The sequence below is a fragment of the Thermobia domestica genome, chromosome 11, assembly GCF_964235325.1.
Source record: "Thermobia domestica chromosome 11, izTheDome1.hap1.1, whole genome shotgun sequence".
NCBI lineage: Eukaryota > Metazoa > Arthropoda > Insecta > Zygentoma > Lepismatidae > Thermobia > Thermobia domestica.
In genome coordinates, this window is record NC_137464.1 from 82,258,091 (window position 1) to 82,279,050 (window position 20,960).

Here is a 20,960-nt window from a genome sequence, read left to right on the forward strand (position 1 = left end):
TATTAGCTTGAATGAAGGCATATAATTAAAATTATGGTTACCACTCATACAAAAACTCAGTAATTATTGATGTAGAACGGTTTATAATTGTTAATGGTTTGTGCCTAATATATTTAAAACAGGGCCAGTTCTAAACATTTGTTAAGTGCAAGCAAACAATATTTTGGCGCCCCCATCTGAATGATAATAAAAGAGGCTGTAATTGACAAAACTTTTTCAAATAACTGTTACAGTTGCAACTCGCTTCAATATTTGTAGTCTTCCTTTGAATTTAACGAAAAACAGCGAAATTATAACTAACTAACTGTGGATGAATACTAAACAAAGCTCCAATTTTAATAATTAATAGCATATTTAGTAAATAATCACAAGACAGAACTAAGATATAGCTATACCTAAATTGTATTTTGAGCAATTGAAACATAAACCCTAAAAGTCAAAACAAAATAAAACTCATAATTAACGCAAGTTTGATTTTGGCAAAGAGGTATTCTCTTATGCTTCTTTAAAAGCATATTTACATGGTATTTTCTAGTGATACGATTATGGTAATTAGCTAAAATTATTGTTTTCTTTGTTACTGAAGTGTTTATGTTATAAAGACAGTTTTCTGGCTTTCAATTTGACAAAATCTCTTTATTATTGCATCCTTATCCATTTCATTGAGTATGTGATTTTCAATGGTTATCAAAGCTAGTCCATTTAGTCAGTCTTGAAATATAATTGATCTCAAATAATTCTTTATTAATTTTAGCTGAACTTGTTTAATAGACAGCAAATGACAAAAGTGTGTGCCTTAATCAATATTTAATTTGTCTTCGATCCAGTGGCGGAACTGTAAAATAAGTCCCCCCCCCCTCCGCAAGTTCTTTTTAGGAATCCCTTATACCTATAAAACAAGTCAATCCTTTCATATCTCTTTCCAACATAGACGTTCGAAATAAGGCAATGAGTAACACAATGTTAACACAAGCAGTGGTGCACCCAAGACTTCTTTTTTGAGTCCAAAGATTTTTTCGGACTAGTTTACAAAATGCAAATAATTCTATGTGTTTTCTCCATGAAATTGTGCCAATTTTCTTAAAAATTAAAAGCTCTGCGGTATCCAAACTCACGGACCACTTTTGTCCCTGAATCCCTGGACACAAGTAACTAATAAACAAAATTTTACTTTGCATTAGGACTATTATCAAATGTTTAAAAGTATCGCACCATCTGATTTTAATACGAGAGAATGGATTGATAATGATTGTTACACTGTTATAATACAATGGGCATATGTATACGATACTGTGATTGACACTGAGAGTTCTAAAACAAAAGTTGTGTTACTTATAATCCTAATGACCTTTCGATTTCGATTACTGTTACCTTTTCGAGTTATATACGCATATACTGCGTGAAAACTATTTGAATTCAAATTTAACTCAGATTCGTAGCCAAAGAGGCCGTATCCATTCCATTTAATTTAACAATTAGATTACTGCAATTAAGAAAAATAAACTTACAGTTTCAAAAGTTCGTCGACTTGCTTCGATAACAGTAACTGGTATTGACAACTCCGTCACCTCAACATTTGTATGATTATCACTTTGGAAACGCCCAGAATTCGAAAGAAACTTTTTAAAGCCTTCGCTTGCCTCTCGTCTTTTTTTAAGTTGCGTAGCTTTCTTTCCCGATAAAATGCTCACCTATATATTTTTTTTAATCATTGGCTATTATTGTTACATGAAAAACAAAGTACTACTGAAAATTGAAAACGCACTTCATTATAAATAACAATAATAAAAAAATGGAAACGACTAAGGATAGAAACGAAAATGTTGACGAATGAGAAATGGACTAATAGCCCTTTCCAGCACCTGGTTTTTTAGGCTATTTTTTAGACTTTCAGTCAAGCAGCTACTGCATCGTCACTGTTTATTCTAGGATCATGGTTCATACCTCATTCTCTTCAGAATGGAGCTGGCTTTCAAATGATACCATTTGCATGCTCATACCATATACCAGGAACGGGAAAAATTATGTCAAAGGGAAAATTTCGGAGGGAAATTTTTTCTCGCATTTTGGGCCCCTCTGGAGCGGCCCTGTGTAAACGTAGCCATATAAAAAAACTCTGATAAATAGTACTTGGTATACTGAATGTGTGTGCCAAATTTCAAGTTTCTATCTTGAATACCAAGGGCGGGAGAAATTTTATCAGGAATTCCCACCATGCCCCAAATTACTGTAAAACACCATGATCTCAGGTAGGACTGAATGTTTGTGCACAATTTCAATCTTCTACGTGCAAAAATAAGCCCGCAAAAAATAATACCGAAAATGTTCAAAATTCCCCTATACAGAAGTATATTTTGATAAAAATTCCCTGACACTACCCCAATTACCCTAGGGCCATGTGTCGCACATCATTCTCTTCAGAATAGAACTGCCTTTCAGGCGGTACCATTCATTTGTCTCCATCATGTATCTAAGGCGGGAAAATGAGGAAAAACGGGATTTTTGGGTAAAAATATCCCTTTTTTCAACTTTTTGACCCTCTGGATCCCCCCCTGTTTTAACGCAGAAATCTGAAAAAAGAAATCTGGTAAATACTACTCGGTGGACTGCATGTTTGTGCAAAATTTCAATCTTCTACGTGCAAAAATAAGCCCACCAAAAATACTTTACATAACCCCCTCCCCAAAAAGTATTACACGAAAATATAAATTTTAGACTTATGACGTCATCACCTCCTATGTCTCGACGCAGGAAGGTGTGAAACCATACGTAATGTCTTCTACAATCCCACTGAACTTGAAAAAAAAAAAAAGGACGAAAAAGCTCAAATAGGGGAGTTATAACGCAATGTACCATGAAACACCCCGTCTGGTACAAATTGTACCATGGGATCAATTGTAAAGTTGTGTTTTACAGCCACTACGCAAAGATTCGACTTTATTGTCCTTTTGATGTATTTCATCTGTATCTCAATATATACAATATTTATTTGAAGCTATTTGAAAAATTTTTCATCATAACGCTTTCTCTAATAAGTATTTACATCTGAAACACAAAATTCCTTTTCCAGTTTGGCGCCCTCTTCAACTGGCGCCTCCTGCGAATGCTTAGTTCACAGGATTCAATATCCGTTCCTGTATATTCATTTCCCCTAATATATTTAAAACTTCTGTGGCTGGTTGCGGGCCTGATTATGTAAACAATTCTATTGAATATTTTAATATAAAATTTCATTAAAAAATTAAGGTATCTGAATATGGAAAGTGCTTAAAATAAAAAAGCTAATCTGAAGCTATTTTGTTATAGTTAGTAATAAATAAATAATTATTTACAGCATAAAATGAGTAATTTAGGATTCAGTTATTGTCATTTGTTTTTCCTTTGTGTGTAGAATTCTCTTTGTTTTTTCCGGTACCATCGTACCATTTTGAACAGTTGGAACATTGAAATATCCCTATTGTTTCTTTTATTCAACTTATAAAATAGAAAGTTGCTTTTATAAGTTAAAATTTCAAAGAAAGAAGGAAAACAATATAGAATGTCCAGTATTCAGTACTAAGTATAAGATAATAGTTTGTTTCAAGCATACAGTCACGAATAAAGCAAATTGCATTACTTAATATGACAACACTCGAAAGAAGGAGTTTCCGCACTAGTAATCATACGCACTGGTTGATGTTTTCTTGAGACATGTTACGTTTCCGTTAGGATAGATAATTTTTGGTTACATGTTTATTTTTTGTTGACATTTTGAAAATACTTTAGACAAATTATCACATGAAATGGAAACTAAATAAAATAAAGTTTTTTTTTTTAAATCAAAAGATCCAATATATTTCAGGCAAAAAATTTCTTGTAGACCTTATATCTGGAGAACTACATATAGTGTAGCCAAACCCAAACTAAAACTTAACTCAGTATGATGTGCTTATTTCTTAAAAAATACGAAAACTCGATTTAGGGACCGTTGAAAAATTTTGTTGCCCCTGATCCAAAAAACAATTATTCGGCAAGATCTTAATCTTTTGATACATTTTTTGGATCATTCCTAAAATTATTGTTTAAAGCTAAGATGCGATCGCGATAAAATAAAAGTTCAATGCGTTTGTACTTCTTTGTTAATAATATTTACATTCAATATTATGTTTGAGTTTAGAGTTCATTTCTTGTGCTGTACCAACTAACTAAGATTATTACTTGGCAAATATAGGTTCTTTGCTAAAGAATAGTGGGGGTTTCGTGAGGTTGCTATACAGAAGTGATATTACTTGCGTGGTTGATTGATAGACAATTTTCTTTGAAAACGGAATTCATTCAGTGCAAAATTGCAATGCTGCCAGAACCCGCTTTATTGTGAGAAAAAAATGTTAAATCATGTTTGCATGTCAGTATGTTTCTGTATGCACCATTCATAAACCATAACAAATTTCGCACCAGACCCGTCGAGCATGTCTGGAGTAACAGTGCCAATTGCCTCGTGAATTCTTGTTTTCAGGTTGATCACACTATCGATTTCAACACAATACACAATGTCTTCGACAAAACTCTATAAGAAAAAGTTAAATGGTGTGAGATCAGGAATCCTCGAGAGCCAAGGAATAACTCATTGATTTCCAATCCATTGATCTCGAAATCTAATATCTAAAGCACAACCAAGAACCAACGATGCAATTGGTACACGGTTACGCTAGACATGCTCGACAGAATCTGGTGTGAAATTGAAATAAAATGAAATGAAATCTTTAAGTTTTACGTCTCACGATTATGCCGGATCGCATAAAGGAAACGGTGGTGATGAGAAATGAATGAAATAGTGGAATGAAGAAACTGGGAGGAAACGGGAGAATCCCTAGAAAACCCACGCACACAGTGTTTGTCCATCACAAAGCTCACTTGGAGCGATGGTGTGAAATTGAATAACGCCTAGATGTAGGCAATGGTGCACAAATAGAAACATATTGACATGCAAATGAACTTTAACTTTTTCTTTGTCATAGTATAATGGATTCTGGTAGCACTACATTTAAGTTAGCATAGCTTGGTATTCCTCCTTGGGTTGATTATAAACCATGAAATAAATCGGGTTAAGATCCCCGAAATGAGAATTTCTGGCACATTAATATGAATAGATAATAGCAAAAAGAATGTGAGACAAGATTTTATGTAACTGATTTGCCAGCAGATATATTTGTTTTTAAAGACATTTTTGCATTTGGGTAGTTGCAAATAGAGAAGTGAATACGGAATTAAATGAAGAAATCTTTAAAACGTGATTTTTCAGTATTTTAAAATAAACTGAATTGAGTTACTTAGCCTCTACATTATTATAGACTGAATTACATATAACTTTATCTAATTCTATTAAAGATACATAAAATTCGTTCACATTTTCAACTTAAAGCTATTATTTCTAGCATAACACTAGTTTTTCTTACCTGTCAGTGTCATAACGTGGAGTAGAACAGTAGCAGCTAGTCAAAAGAACACTCACAGCAAATGATACAGAGATACAGTGCGTTTTCATTATGACCTGGAAAACAAATAATTTAATTAGAATTGACAAGAAAACTCTGAAATGTAGATGTATGATCTATTATGTAGCTCTCAATCTGATTATGAAAGTACCAAATAATTTATTACAATATACTGTACAATAGAAACAAAAGAATCATCATCATCATCATCATAGGTATTTTGACATTTCGCAAAACTGGGAATCTTCCATGCTCCACTCTCTCCCGCTAACCTCTTCGTCTTCACCTACGATTTCTCTGTTTTGATATCGTCCATTAATTGTCTCTTTCGCCCTCTCCCTCTCTTTCCTGCCACCATACTCTCTAGGACATCCCTCATGATACAATTTCTTCTTTTTAGTCAATATCCTAACCAGTTTCTCTCCCTCTTTCCAATTACATCTAAAATTGTTCTTTTCCTCTCCAACATTTCTAACACTTTTTCATTCGTTTTCTGTTCGACCCACGTAATTCTTTCCATTCGGGATAATATTTATTTATTTAACAAACTAACCAATAAACAAGTGAAATAATTTTATTGGTAGGTTATCAGGATAATAATAATAATAATAATAATAATAATAATAATAATAATAATAATAATAATAATAATAATAATAATAATAATAATAATAATAATGGGTATTTTGCCATTATTGGTAGGTTACTTGCTGCAACTGAGAAACTCCTTACGGTCTTCCGCTAACCTCTTCGTCTTCATGTACGATTTCTCTGTTTTGATATCTTCTCTGTAATCTTTTTCGCCCTCTCCCTCTCTTTATTTGCCACCATACCCTCCAGCAAGTCTTTCATTATACAGTTCCTTCTTACTCAATGTCCCAACCAGTTTCTCTTCTTAATACAGTATAACCTCGTTAACAAGAACTCGCTTAAGCCGAACACTCGGTTAGGACGAACAAAATTTCGGTCCCGGCATCGCTGTACGTTATCTTATAGGAAGTTTTATCGGTTAACACGAATTTCGGTTAGCACGAATTACGAACTAATTTTTAGTCCTTTGAGTCAGTAAAGGTTTTGATTTAACACGAACTTTCAATCCTTTTTTTTTTTTGTTGTTGTTTTTTTTAGATAATTTTTCTCATTTCAGATTTCACTCCAGATCAGTTTTGTCATACAGTATTTATACAGACGAAAATTCCCTTGTAAATAAGAGAAAAACCAGAAACAGGTATCTTTCCTCTCTTATGAGATGTTGATCCTGTCCTCCGTCAAGCGCTGAACATGCAGGTGCTTGGCAGACGAGCTGGCAACAGCTCGAGACAAAACATCTCTCCCCTGTAACTCTAAATTGGTGACAGCAGTCATAAATACCTTGCAGTTACTAGCGGTACTCACCCTGCTAGCGGAGTTATCAATTTTATAACTTGACCTGGATTTTCTGCGTGGAAACTTTTTTCTTAATCTTCGAAGATACTATAATAATAAACTTACTGTAGTGTTTTCACTTTTCAGAGGATGGTATCGAGACCGAAACTAGTCTCGATCTCGATATTAACTCGAATTTGAGACCGAGGAGTGCTTATCGAAATCGAGACGAGACCGAAACTCTCAGTCTCGTCTCGATACAATTCTGTGGATGGTATCAAGACAGAGAATAGTCTTGGTCTCGTCTCGAATTTGGAACCGAGACTACTCAGTCTCGTCTCGATACCATCTCTAATGTTTTCTATGACATACATAATATACTGTAGTGGTATGTATAGTCTGTATATTGTAGTGCGTATGTATGGAGAAAATGTATTCGAATAATAAAATTTGGGTCCCCGGTTAACACGAATTCTTTTAACACGAACTCCTGATTTTTCAGTCCCTTGGAATTCGTGTTAACGTGGGTTTACTGTAATATCTAAAATTGTTCTTTTCTCCCACACCATTTCTAACACCCTCGCATTCGTTTCCCGCTTGACCCAGCTAATTCTCTCCATTTTCCTCCACACCCACATTTCGGTAGCTTCCACTCGTTTTTCATCCTTTTTACGTAATACTATACAACACATACAGCATAATACTCCACAGGAAGCATTTTGAGTCTTTTTCTCAAATCTTTATTCAAGGTCCCACAAAAGAGTGTTAGAATGTACTAAACCGTACGTCACAATCCACCAATTGCCATGGCACAACCGTGCTGCAATTGTACAGTATTGACTCGATCAATCATACAGTTAAGACAATATGATCAAGTAAAAAGTGTATTGTTTCTGCAGTGAAAATTATGTCCGTACTTTGAATTGACAAATAATATTGAAGTGCGAAATCTTGATATTTAAAATTCACATCGTATGGAGGCTGAAACTCACGCACATTTGGGGTCCAATATACTGAAATATATTAGTGTAGGAAATTTAGATCAAACGTATGATGGCCTGATATTCTTCTCTCGCCTAGTTACTGCTTTACTAGGTTGGAAAAAAAGTAATGGCAACATTATTCTCACGTCAGAGAAATGTGTCTCAATATTACAGGAGTTCCCTATCTGATAACGAAATGTGAGGAAACGAAGTATGACGAGTGGTGATGATTGTGTGTTATTCAACCAAACGGAGCAGTGCCGTAAAGTACAGGAGGAAAGGGAAAGCGCCATAACAATATGTTTTGGAAAGACTAACAACATGCGTGGATCAAGCTTTAAATGCCAAGTAAGCGCAATGAACATCTGTACAAGAGAAACATGGTGACCAAACACTCTAATGTGACTACTGAATTCAGATCTGAAGTTTTGTGTCCTGCCCATAATATATAGCAAAGCACTGTGTAGAGGTCATTATATATACTGGCCTGGAAAGATCAGAAACATAATGTTTGAAAAAGCGACAATGCCAGCTTTAATTTCGTGGGGGAAGGGGGGAGCAGAGGGACAGACTTTTGGGGGGACAGCTACTTTTATGTATACCAAAAATAATAGTTTTATATTACTTGATCTACATTACAATACAACACATCTGGGGGGAGAAGAACAAGCTACCACACCCCCTTGCCCCCTCTAACGTCGTCACTGATTTGAAGCCAAAAACTGATCACGTACAGGGACGAATCCCACACTCTGGCTCCCAAGACTACACTTCAACATCTCCCCTTCCAAACACATAAAGAAAATATAGTTTATGTGTTACAAATTACGTTGACCAAATTGTCGTCGACAATGAATTCAGTATTCAGTTGCGGCTCCCCCCCCCCAAAAAAAAATCTTGTTGTTGAATGCACATTTATGCGGCAGAATCAGTGGAAAGAAAAAGGTATATTATAATATGTAATAGAGAAACGCCCAAATAGAAAATTTCTAGCATAATAGATCAATTTATTCTACAATATCCAAATAACCCAGTAAAATATGGAAGAGTCAAATATGTTTTTTTTTTCGAAATCCGGAATTTTTCGGAATTCCTGAAAGTAAAAATTCCAGAATTGGCCATCCCTAGTCTCTAATACACTGCATATATCACATATCCCATATATGCAACAGAATTTTTGAATTCTGATTTTTACAATAGATAGCTAGAGCGATTATTCTCGCCTAGTTCGTTACTGGAGTCAGTTCGTTAACGTTTTAACGGATAACGGGGGCTAACTATGTCTACTATATATACAGACAGGAACATAAATAAATAGAAGTTGGAGTAATAAGAAATACTCATACCTCTACTTATTTATGTTCGTGACTGCACATTTCGCGTGATTATCTTTACTGTGTTTACAAGAGTTTATTTTACATTCTCTATTAAATACATTTTTAAGGGGCGCCATCAGTGATGGTAGTATCGAGGAAATTTCCCTAATCTAGGGAAATTTCGTAGCTAAAGTTAGCAAAAAAGTGAAAAAAGGGATTTTTTCGATAAAATGTGAAAATTCAGGAAAATTATCGCGCTAACTGATTGATCAATATAAATGCCAAAATTTTTATTTATTCTTCAGAAATAAACCAATACAATAACAACAGTTTGTGTGTGAGTGTTCAAAAGAGAATAATTTGCATCCATTGTTGGCTGGCTGTGTATTTTGTAAAAAAAAGAAAGAAAGAAAGAAAGAAAGAAAAAGAAAAAAGAAAAGAAAAAGTAAAGAAAATACAAGTAACAAGCAAATAAATAAAACAAATGTGGTTGGTACTTCTTTTAATATAGATAAATTAATCTTATTATATATATGATTTGGATACTCAACAAACTAGGGGAAATTTTGATAAGAAAAGGGAACATTTTGAGTCCGTTGCGGAAAATTTTCTTACGGAAACCTACAAACACTGGGCGCCATAAAGAGGAGAGCTTACTGGGCAAATTGTCCGGTTGACCGGCGGGTTAGTCTACCTCTGGTGTAAACACAAATAAAGTCAAATACGAACTCCCTTTAGCTTAATTTGCCAACCGTGCTTAATTTAGTAAACTCAGGGGGCCTTATGCAGAGTCGTTCTGACGCGTGATTAGTGTAATACTAAAGTGTTCCACTAACATATGTTGCATGCAGAAGTCAGGTCTTTAGTATGATGCTAATCATACGTCAAAACGACTCTGCATAAGGCCCAGTATGTTTTATCACTGCCAGCAAGTCCTTACTGTACTCTTGAGATGAGATGAAATTGAATTTCCAGTTTAATGCCTCGTGGTCATACCCTTAACCTTAGCCAATTACAATATTATTGTTCCCAGCGGTAGAAAATATATGAGCTGCATAGTTTTAAAAGTAAGATTGTTGGTCACGCTTCGGAGGAAGAAGACGACAAACGGAAATATAAAAAAGGAAAGAAACAGAAAGTGTTGTTTTAAAAGCCATAAAAGTTCTTTTTTAAAAGCTTTTTTTTTTAGTGGGAAATAAACAAAAGTGAAATTTATTTTAGTGTGATGGGAAGACATAACGGATTGTTAAGAGAAGCTACTATATACTTAATGGGTCGTTTTATTTTACTCACAATGATGGAAATCGAAAGCATAACATCATATATATTGGATTTCACAACATTGAGGTGTCTTGAAAATTCACTGATGTATTTGAGATGGAAATTCTTGTTTCAAATAGAATTAAATCTACTTTAACATCAAACGATTATGTCCTTTAGGCTGCTTCGAGACCAGAAATGAAAAAATAGGGAAGGATGAAACAAAATGAAATGAGAAAAAGAAGGACCAACGTTAAAAATAAACTACAGGAAGCTTTTGGTTACTCTTTCTTATGAGGAAATTTGTATTACTTGCAATACATGGTTGCGAGGTGAGCGATATATCCTGGAAGAGTCAGGGAATTTGAAATTTCTAGAAAAGTTGCGGAATTCTCAGAATTTCTGTTACTAGTCAAGGAGATTTCAAGCTTCCGAAAGCATAGTGCCGTTGTGTAACAGCGTGGACATTTTTTATCATAATTTTTCGTTGTCGCATCCTTGCAATATCATGTTATTTCAAAAGCAATTTTCTACTGCTCCTTTAACCTGTCATTTGGAACAGACAGTAGTTGACGGAAAAATAAAAACAAAAATATATGTGGTAAGAAAGTTCTGTTAGCATTTGATTCAACAGAAAAAGGAACGCAGATATTGCAAAATATTCTACAAGACATTATTGAGTATGTACTTTCTACAATAGTGAATATGTACTTTTTATAATAGTTGAGGTCATAATGAAAGGAAAATTGTTATATTTAAATAAACAGAGGAAGGATGTAAATATTGTATAATCTTTTTCAATACGTTTTTTTTAATTATTATTATTTTACTCGAGATTTCTTCATAGTTTATTAAAATATTTACCAACATATCCTCACAAACCAATGTATGTTGATAGTAAAGTAGTTTAGATTGATCGAGTTCCTGGTCCTTCAGAATTTCATGTTACGCCCCCCCTCCCCCGTTACGAAATGCTGGCTAAACGAACCAATATATGTTCCACTAAAATCGTTTAGAATGATCGAGCCCCTGGTGTGATGACCACAGTATTTCATGTCACGGACCCCTCCCCCTTCACGAAATCCTGGCTACTTGCCTGACCCACGGACACAATATTATCGACTACTTGCCCTAGGATCAAACTAGTAACCCCTATCACCAGAGGTAAGCGCCCTACAACCGATACACAGTGCCTCCAATGAACTTTTTTTTTAAACATCATTGAGTGAGTGTTGTTAGTAATGCGGATGTCAAAAGGCAAAACATTTTGGTGCACATAAGCTGAAATGAAGATTTGAATGTTCACCAACCACTAAGGTTCCTAGGACAGCGATTCCCAACAGGTGTATCTCGCAGCCGAATGGGGTGTAAAGAGCAATTTTACAACTCAAAAATGCACGGGAGCCTATGAATCTAGTCTATCTAAACCACATTTTTTTTTATATAACCAAATAATAAGTTATAATCAATTTCGATTCCTTGAGTTCGAAATTAAACAATTGTCTACGTATGTTTTGGCATACGCAAAGGGAGTTTCCAGGTTTTAACCCTCATTGAAGGGAGATATAGGCAAAAATAAACTTTTACTATATTAAGATATGTATACGAAGGTCATTTTATGAATAATGCACACTTTTTTTTGTGACTTACACGTTTATTGTTTGGAAAGGATCTCTTTAAAGGTCTTCAATATAATTTCCCTGCTTTGCAATGACGGAATCCCAACGTCCGGGTAGCTTCTGTATTCCATCAAGGAAGTCATCTTTGGGAAGTTGTCGAGTTGTTCGGTAACGGCTGCAGATAGCTCTTTCAGACATGGAAACTGACGTCCACACACACGTTGTTTCAACTTCGGCAACAGGTCGTAGCGTAGTGGACTCATGCCTGGACTGTAGGGAGCATGAGGTAACAATTATCAAACGTATTTGCGAAACTTTGTAGCACAGTACTAGAAGTGTGTGGGTGAGTGTTGTCGTGGACCCTGAGCAACTGTGGTCGGATTTTAGTATTCTTATGCGCAGTTGCGGCAAAAAGTCACAACAATACGCTGCCGCAACATTTCTTTCACATGGAACTCTGTCCGTTATGATAATGTCTTGGTGATCGTAAGCCAAAATCAACATTTGCTTAACCTTTTATTGAGATCGGTAACACTTTAGTCTTGGAGTAGATGGTGCTCTCCACTCGTTGGATTGTGATTTAAACTCCGGCTCAAGGTCTGTGATTATCATTTTATCAATAACAATAATGCGACGCAGAAAGTTCACACCTTCAATGTTGAATCTTTGTTTCAGCACCGTTGCATTGTCAACGTGTCTGCTGTTTAGCAGTCAAGAAGTGGGGGGACCCATCATTCAGAATTTTTTCTCTTCTGTAAATCACTTGTCGGAATTAGGTATACTGACGCAGATGGAATCCTTGTGATGTCAGAAACCTCCTTACATGTCACACGGCGATCTTGTTCAAATGCATCCGCCACAAGTTACACACTTCTTTAACCTTTTGATGATTTCAGCCTTCCTGGTCTTGCATCATCCTTTATGCTCACATTACCACTACGCAAACGAGTAGCCCAGTGAAAAACTACTACACACCACTGTTGTCTCACTACGAATTTTACATACTACAAATTTTACATACATGTGAACTTCTGAGGGTTTTTTGGCACGTAGTTTCAATCTTTATGTACGACCTCTGATCTTTAATAGACATGCTAGACGAGACACCTGCTGTCTCCATTTCCAACACTTTACACAGCTATATTGTTCACTAGAGAGAGTACAAGCACATATCCTGCTGCCTCAAGAACTCAGCTTCGACCGACAAAATGTTTACCTCGATTATATCATTCACATCGCAGTGTTGCCAGAGTGTGTATTATTTATGAAATGACTCTCGTATATACAAACACCTGAAATTATACGAAGTTAGGAGCTTGAACCGTCTCTAACGAGACCCTATTCTTATTATTACCTTTTTGCAATAACACACATTGCAGAATCACTGTTTTATTAATTACTTTCAAAATCTTATGTAAGATCACCTAAGCACTCCAAAGTCTGCCAGACCACAGTGTATAGAGGAATGTGAAGGGAATGCCGTACAGTGGGGAATACTACGCAGAAGCGTACTGCAAAACTGGAACACATGACAACGTTGGAAACATTTGCCTCGCACTTGTAGTGGAACTGATGAGAACCATTAAAAGTATCACGCCAGTGTGCGTCTGTTTCGTCGCGTGAGAGTACGCTTTTAAAGAAAATTGATTTTTGATGTAATATTCTGTTCGGAAAATTTAAAATGCAAGTGAAAATTTATAAACTTTTATTGTGTAAATTTGCTACAATAATTAAAACTTTCATATCAAAGATTAATATCACGTAGTTTTGTTTTCTGTAAAATATAAAAGATCTTTGATAAATCAAGTTATGTTTACATAACTGGCAATGCCATGCAGTAGGGTAATTCCCCTCGGTATTCCTCACGAAGTGAAGATATTTAAATATTTAGGCTCATCTATTGGTAAGAACGTAGAAATAACATACAAAATGTAAGAATGATGGTAAACATATACCTACTTATTTGTGCATATATAGATATAAAGTACTTCAATTTATATAAGTATGTATAGATATAGTTTTCTCGACGAACTGATTTCCCAGAAGGTATTTTTATTTCCATATTGTAGTCTCATGTGACTTCTAGTTGTAATAATAGATTTTGTGTTTCAATAAAATCTCAATGCGGCCGCTGTGGCTCAGTGGTCGAGCGTTCGCCTTTGGTGCATGGGGTCCTTGGTTCGATCCCAGCTCGCACCAAGTAAGCTTTGATGTTGACAAACACCGTGTGCGTGGGTTGTATCGGGGTTCTCCCGTTTCCTCCCACTTTCTTTATTCCACCATTTCATACATTTCTCATCATCACCGTCTCCTTTAGCCTCGCCGGCATAACCATGGGACGTAAAACTTAAAAGATTTTATTTCATTTTCAATAAAATCTCAATCTTAAATCTAGTTATTAATGTATTTATAATTCTTTCCAGCTGCGCGGTATTACCTGCATATGCGAGTAATTCCACGCAATGCAATACGGTTTCTGTTTCTCTTAATTTTGTCTTAATGTTAATTACACCGTTTTTCTCACTCTTTATGCAAACAGAACGGACCGCAAAATATCTAATAACAAGATGAGCTTCTGACGTTACAAAATAGTATCACATTTTGTGTCATTATTAGCTACGCGCTATTTCCTCACTTTCCTCTACTTTCTGTACCAAAGAATAATTGTGTATTTGCGGAGTTAAAATCAAATATTATATTTAGTTCAGCTAAAAAATAGTAAACTATTCGTCATATATGCAGTAATTATTATGTTAACAATTAAGGATGGAGGTTGATTTATCTAAATATTCATCACATGCACCAGTGATGGGCAAATCGTGGCCCACGAGTCATCTGAAAAGTTATATCTTGCCACGACATGATTCTAAATGTCATGAATGAAGAGAAGAATAAATTTACTTCAAAAGCGTAGTATTAGAAAACAGATTGATAGATGAGCACTTAACTTTATTTCTGAGATTCAGTATATCCCCCAGATCGAACCAAATCATGAGATCTTTCAATCGTTAATAGGGATTGGTATTGGAAGAATTTTGTCATATGTATCATTATTGACTTCAATAAATTATTTTGGCATGCCTTTAAGTTTTCCCCTTTCTTTGGTCCTTTTCTAAAAAAAAAAAAAAAAAAAAAAAAAAATTTTGCCCATCACTGACATACACAGTACTTAATATGCAAATAAAGAAAGAAGTTGATTTGCCTAAATATTCATCACATGTAGAGTACTTAATTTGTAAATAAACTAAGATAAGAAAGTAATTTACATAAGTATACATCGCATACGCAGAATTAATATGTAAGAAAATAAAGTACTCGATTTGCCTAAATATTTATCACATGCAGAGTAGTTAATACTTAAACAAACAAAGGTAGAGGGTGATTTACCCAGTAATCATTGCATACAATTTAGTTAATATGTAAACAAATAAAGATAGAAGTGGATTTACCTAAGTATTCATCGCCTACTCAATAGTTGATATGTAAACAATAAAGATAGAAGGTGATTTACGTAAGTACTCATCGCATACACAGTAGTTAATATGCAGATAAGGAAATAAAGAAAGTACTTGATTTGCCTAAATATTTATCACATGCAGAGTAGTTAATACCTAAAGAAACAAAGATAGAGGGTGATTTACCCAATATTCATTGCATACAAAGTAGTTAATATGTAATCAAATAAAGATAGAAGTGGATTTACCTAAGTATTCATATAGAAGGTGATTTACATAAGTATTCATCGCATACAAAGTAGTTAATATATAAAGAAATAAAGATAGAAGTGGATTTACCTAAGTATTCATCGGATGCACAGTAGTTAGTACGTAAGCAATAAAGATAGAAGGTGATTTACCTAAGTATTCATCGCATACAAAGTAATTAATATGTAAACAAATAAAGATAGAAGATGATTTATCTAAGTATTCGTCGCATACAAAGTAGTTTATATGTAAACAAAGAAAGATAGCAGTGGATTTACCTAAATGTTCATCTAATATGCAGTAGTTAATATGTAGATAAGGAAATAAAGAAAGTACTTGATTTGCCTAAATATTCATCATATACAAAGTAGTTAATAATCGCATACAAAGTAGTTTATATGTAAAAAAAAATGATAGAAGATTTATCTAAGTATTCATCGCATACAAAGTAGTTTATATGTAAACAAAGAAAGATAGCAGTCGATTTACCTAAATGTTCATCTCATATGGAGTAGTTAATATGTAGATAAGGAACTAAAGAAAGTACTTGATTTGCCTAAATATTCATCGCATACAAAGTAGTTAATAAGTAAACAAACAAAGATAGCAGTGGATTTACCTAAATGTTCACCTCATATGCAGTAGTTAATATGCAAACAAATGAAGATAGAAGTGGATTTACCTTGCATTCACTAAAAAAAAACTATCACCGGCCAACTACGATGCTCACTGAGTGTATGGAAACAAAAACAGTTGCGGACACACTTAAGTGATGTTAAAAGAAAAACTTATAACTGAGATATGAAGAGACCCTTCTGCACTTCTTATGCGTTTTCACTTGACCCACTTTGCTTATTCAGTTTTTCCCTTTCAATTGTATCATATAATTCAATGTGTGAGAGTGATCGCTCCACAGTAAGACCATGACAATGAACACGAGAGTCTCTGTTTTGTGTAACGCTTCTGTAACTTCACGTCATCAAAGGCGAAAGACGTAACAATGGATTGAATGACTATTACGGCAGAGTAACAATATGAGTTTGTTTCATCCGTTTGTATTACGTAGGCAACAATGGAAGCGAATAAGATTTTTTTTTCTTTTTATATTACGACAGTACGGATGGAGATTTTTATGAAGTTTGGATGTGCAATGATTTATGCTTTGTTGATTTTCTTTCAACTTTTGACTAGAACTATAGAGAGTAAGTTGGTCATATATTACCTAAGCGTAGCGCATTAAAAATGAATAAATTGTACACTTCCGTAATCAATTCTACTATTAGCCGGGGATTTAGGATTAAACCTGCACTCTTTTTCGATCGATACTGGAGGCGCGCCAAGGAAATTTTGAGCAATCTTTAGAATTAGTCTTGACAGTTTACTAGCCTTTGCCTGGCTGGGGGCTCCACCCCCAGATCCCCGCATTTGCTCGGCCTACCGCCTTGTAAATTTTAAACACACAATTCTATGGAATTTCAAGTTTCTCTTCCTATTTCAATTATCTAAAAGATAAGATTTTGTATCCCAAGAAAAGCCCATTTAAATAACATGGGAATTTCTTCAACCCCTTTAGACTACTTAAAAACTAGAAATATTTTATTTTGGCAATTTTCCTGTGGCTTAATTCCGCAAGGCTACAATCATGCCAAATTTCATCATTCTAATGCTGTCGGAAGTGCCGAAACGTTTTGGGGTGTAGATGTCCCATATACAGTAAATAACATGGGAAAAATTGTTCTGTTCCCAATAAGACCACTCTAAAGTTGGAAATTTTTATTTTTGGTAATTCACTTGGGTAACGCTAACCAAAACGTTCAAACATACCGAATTTCAAATTTTTTATTCTAATTTCGAGTACCTAAAATATGAGATTATAAGTCAAAAAAATATCAATTTAAATAACATGGAGAATTTCTTCATTCCCCCTTTGGCCCCCTTTAAAATTAAAAATATTCACTTTTGGCAGTTTTTCTGCTGGTTAGTCACATGAAGTTAGAAACGTATCAAATTTAATCATTGTAGCCCTGCAGGAAGTGCCCTATAAGTTAGGGATGTAAAAGATGTCCCATATAGATAACATGAGAAAGATTGTTTAGTTCCCTATAAACCTCTCTAAATTTGGAAATTTTTATTTTTAGTAATTTTGTTAAATAATCCTATAAATAACGTACAAACATACCGAAATTCAAGTTTTTATTCCAATTACAAGTGCCTAAAATATGAAACTATAGGTACAAAAAAGCTCCCATTTAAATAACATGAGGAATTTCTTCATCCCCCCTTTAGATCTCCTAAAATATAAAAATATTAACTTTCGGCAATTTTTCTGTAAGTTACTTCCAGAAAGCTACAATCATGCCAAATTTTAACTTTCTACATCAACCGGAAGTAGCATTTTATTTTACGTCAGTCAGTTCATATAGTTTTATATATAGTTAAGATATATAGACATTCTTCAATATTATTAGCTTTCAATAATATTATTAGCTGGAAAAACGTCCAAAGATGATACATACACCAATCAATAGATCTCATTGTGCTGACCAAAATGGTATGTGCGAGTGTAAATTAGGGTGACCAGATGTCTTGTTTTTAACGGAATTGTTCCTTTTCTCAGAAAGTTGCCCGGCCCGGAGTCGTCCTACCAAAAACATCGCGAAATCCAACCAAAAGAAATCTTCTTGGGGGTCCTCTAGCCAGGCACGTAGCCAAGGGGGGGGTCCGCCCCCCCCTTCGAGACCAGAAATGAAAAAATTAAGGAAGGATAAAACAAAATGAAATGACAAAAAGAAGGATCAGTGTTAAAAATTAAAAAGAAAACTACAGGAAGCTTTTGCTTACTCTTTCTTATGAGGAAATTTGTATTACTTGCAATATGGTGGCGAGGTAAGCGAGGTATTCTGGAAGAGTCAGGGAATTTGAAATTTCAAGAAAAGTTATGGAATTCTCAGAATTCCTGCTACTAGTCAGGGAGATTTCAAGCTTTCGAAAGCATAAGTGCCGTTGTGTAACAGCGTGGACATTTTTAATCATAACTTTTCGTCATCGCATCCTTGCAGTATCAAACATGTTATTTCAAGGACAATTTTCTGTTGCTCCTTTAACCTGTCATTTGGAACTGACAGTAGTTGACGGAATAATAAAAACAAAAAAATATGTTGAAAGAAAGTTCTGTTAGCATTTGATTCAACAGAGAAAGGAACGCATGTATTGTAAAACTAATTGAATATACAAATGCTTCGCACAGGGGCTGTATTTGGAAGTCAACGCCTGTGGGAGTACCACCATTGATCTCAGCGACCGCGAAAACTATGAATTTGATACTAATATCGGTCATTTTGAGCTATTTTTAATATGTCTCGGTATCCACCCCCACCCCACCCCCCGTTGACTCCCGGCCCGCATACTTGCAAGTCATCGCTAATGGAAGTGTCACCATTGATTTCAGCCACCGCGAAAACTATGGATTTGACACTAATATCGGTCATTTTGGATTACTTTTATATGTCTTGGTATCTCACCCCCCTCCGATGACCCCGGCCCAGAGCCGAATAGCGTGAATTTGGAAGTTAATGCGACTGGAGTTTCACCATTGATTTCAGCGACCGCGAAAATATGAATTCGACACTAATATTGTCTAGCTCAAGTGGTAGAGCATGGCTTCGCATTCGGGAGGTCGTGGCTTCGAATTCCGCTGCCTACCATCCTGACTGAGGTTTCCAGGGTTTCCCTCAGTCCTACCAGGCAAATGCCGGGATGGCACCTACTAAACAGGCCGTGGCCGATACCTTCCCAAATCCTTTCCATTGTTAATGTTGTTGGATATTCAATGTAAAATGCCTCTGAGCTGTATCTGGTGATTGTTAAATAAATAAATATCGGTCATTTTCTACTGCTTTTACATGTCCCGGTAAACGCCCCCTGAGACCCCCCTGGTTCGAATTTCGACAAAAACGCTTCGTCTTGATCTGGGGCCTGGGCCAAGGCACCCCTGACCAAAATTTGGTAACTCTCGGTTCACTCGTCTGGTCCCCAGGCCGCACAAAGACAGACAGACAGACAAACACACAAACAAACTCTTTATTTTATTTATATTAGAAGATAGTTTACAAGACAGTATTCAGTATGTACTTTTTATAATAATTGAGGTCATAACGAAAGGAAAATTGTTATATTTAAATAAACAGGAGAAGAACGTAAATATTGCAAAATCTTTTTCAATACTTTTTTTTTATTATTTTGCTCGAAATTTCTTCATAGTTTGTTATTAAAATACTTGCCAACATATCCTCATTTTATTGTCCTAAAAAACCAATATATGTTGATAGTAAAGTAGTTTAGATTGATCGAGCTCCTGGGCCTTCAGAATTTCATGTCACTCCCCCTCCCCCCCGTTCCGAAATCCTGGCTAAACGAACCAATATATGTTCCAGTAAAATAGTTTAGAGTGATCTAGCCCCTTTTGCGATGACCACAGTATTTCATGTCACGGACCCCCCCCCCCCTTCACGAAATCCTGGCTACGTGCCTCCTCTAGCTCATATCATTACGGCCCCGTGAGCCAGTAAAACTTCATACTTAGCAAAGGCCCCTCTACTCAGTAACGTTATATATATATATATATATATATATATATATATATATATATATATATATATATATGGATGGGGCCTTTAAGAACTCCAGTCAAGGGCCCTGAACTTGGCTAGTCCGACACTGGTTGAAAATACATTTATTTGGTCATAAACATCGTCTACATGAATAATTTCCATGGTGGCATTTCATATTCTGATGCAGGTAGTTTTGGTAAGCAGAATGATGGCGGCCATTGGCAACTTTAGATCCCATAGTGTTTGTCCGATTTTGATTAATTATGGTTCACTTGAAAGATCTTGCTGAGGTGAGTAAAGTGGTTATGTAAACTTTGGACGTAAAGCCACTAGTTTCGAGCTAAGTAACCCAACACACTTTTGCGTCGTTTTTCTAGTTGCACATGTATTTCATGGTAAAATACTTAATTTTCATTTCATTATCGTGCATGGTATATAAAAGGTAATAATTAGGAGAAGAAAAATTACTATTTAAAATGTTGTGATAAAATCAATACGCACTGCTGTTGAGATCAGTTAAAAAGCACTGCTGTTGTAATTCTATCCCTGAATTTGATTTATTGCATATTTAGTCATGAAAACTACTTAGCATATATTACACGCTCCGCTGCGTTGAAATAAAAAGTTAA

The 20,960-nt window shown here is 35.2% G+C and overlaps 1 protein-coding gene across 1 annotated transcript in view; it reads right to left on the reverse strand.

Moving 5' to 3' along the window:
- Positions 1-16,555, reverse strand: part of LOC145663607 (uncharacterized) — a 38,781-nt gene extending 22,226 nt beyond the window's left edge. The window contains exons 1-2 of the mRNA XM_081729716.1: positions 16,404-16,555; positions 5,436-5,530 (exon numbers count right to left, since the gene is read on the reverse strand). Of these exons, the coding sequence (XP_081585842.1) occupies positions 5,436-5,524 (89 nt within the window). The 5' untranslated portion in view covers positions 5,525-5,530; positions 16,404-16,555. The remainder of the gene's footprint in view (positions 1-5,435; positions 5,531-16,403) is intronic.
- Positions 16,556-20,960: the final 4,405 nt, after the last annotated feature.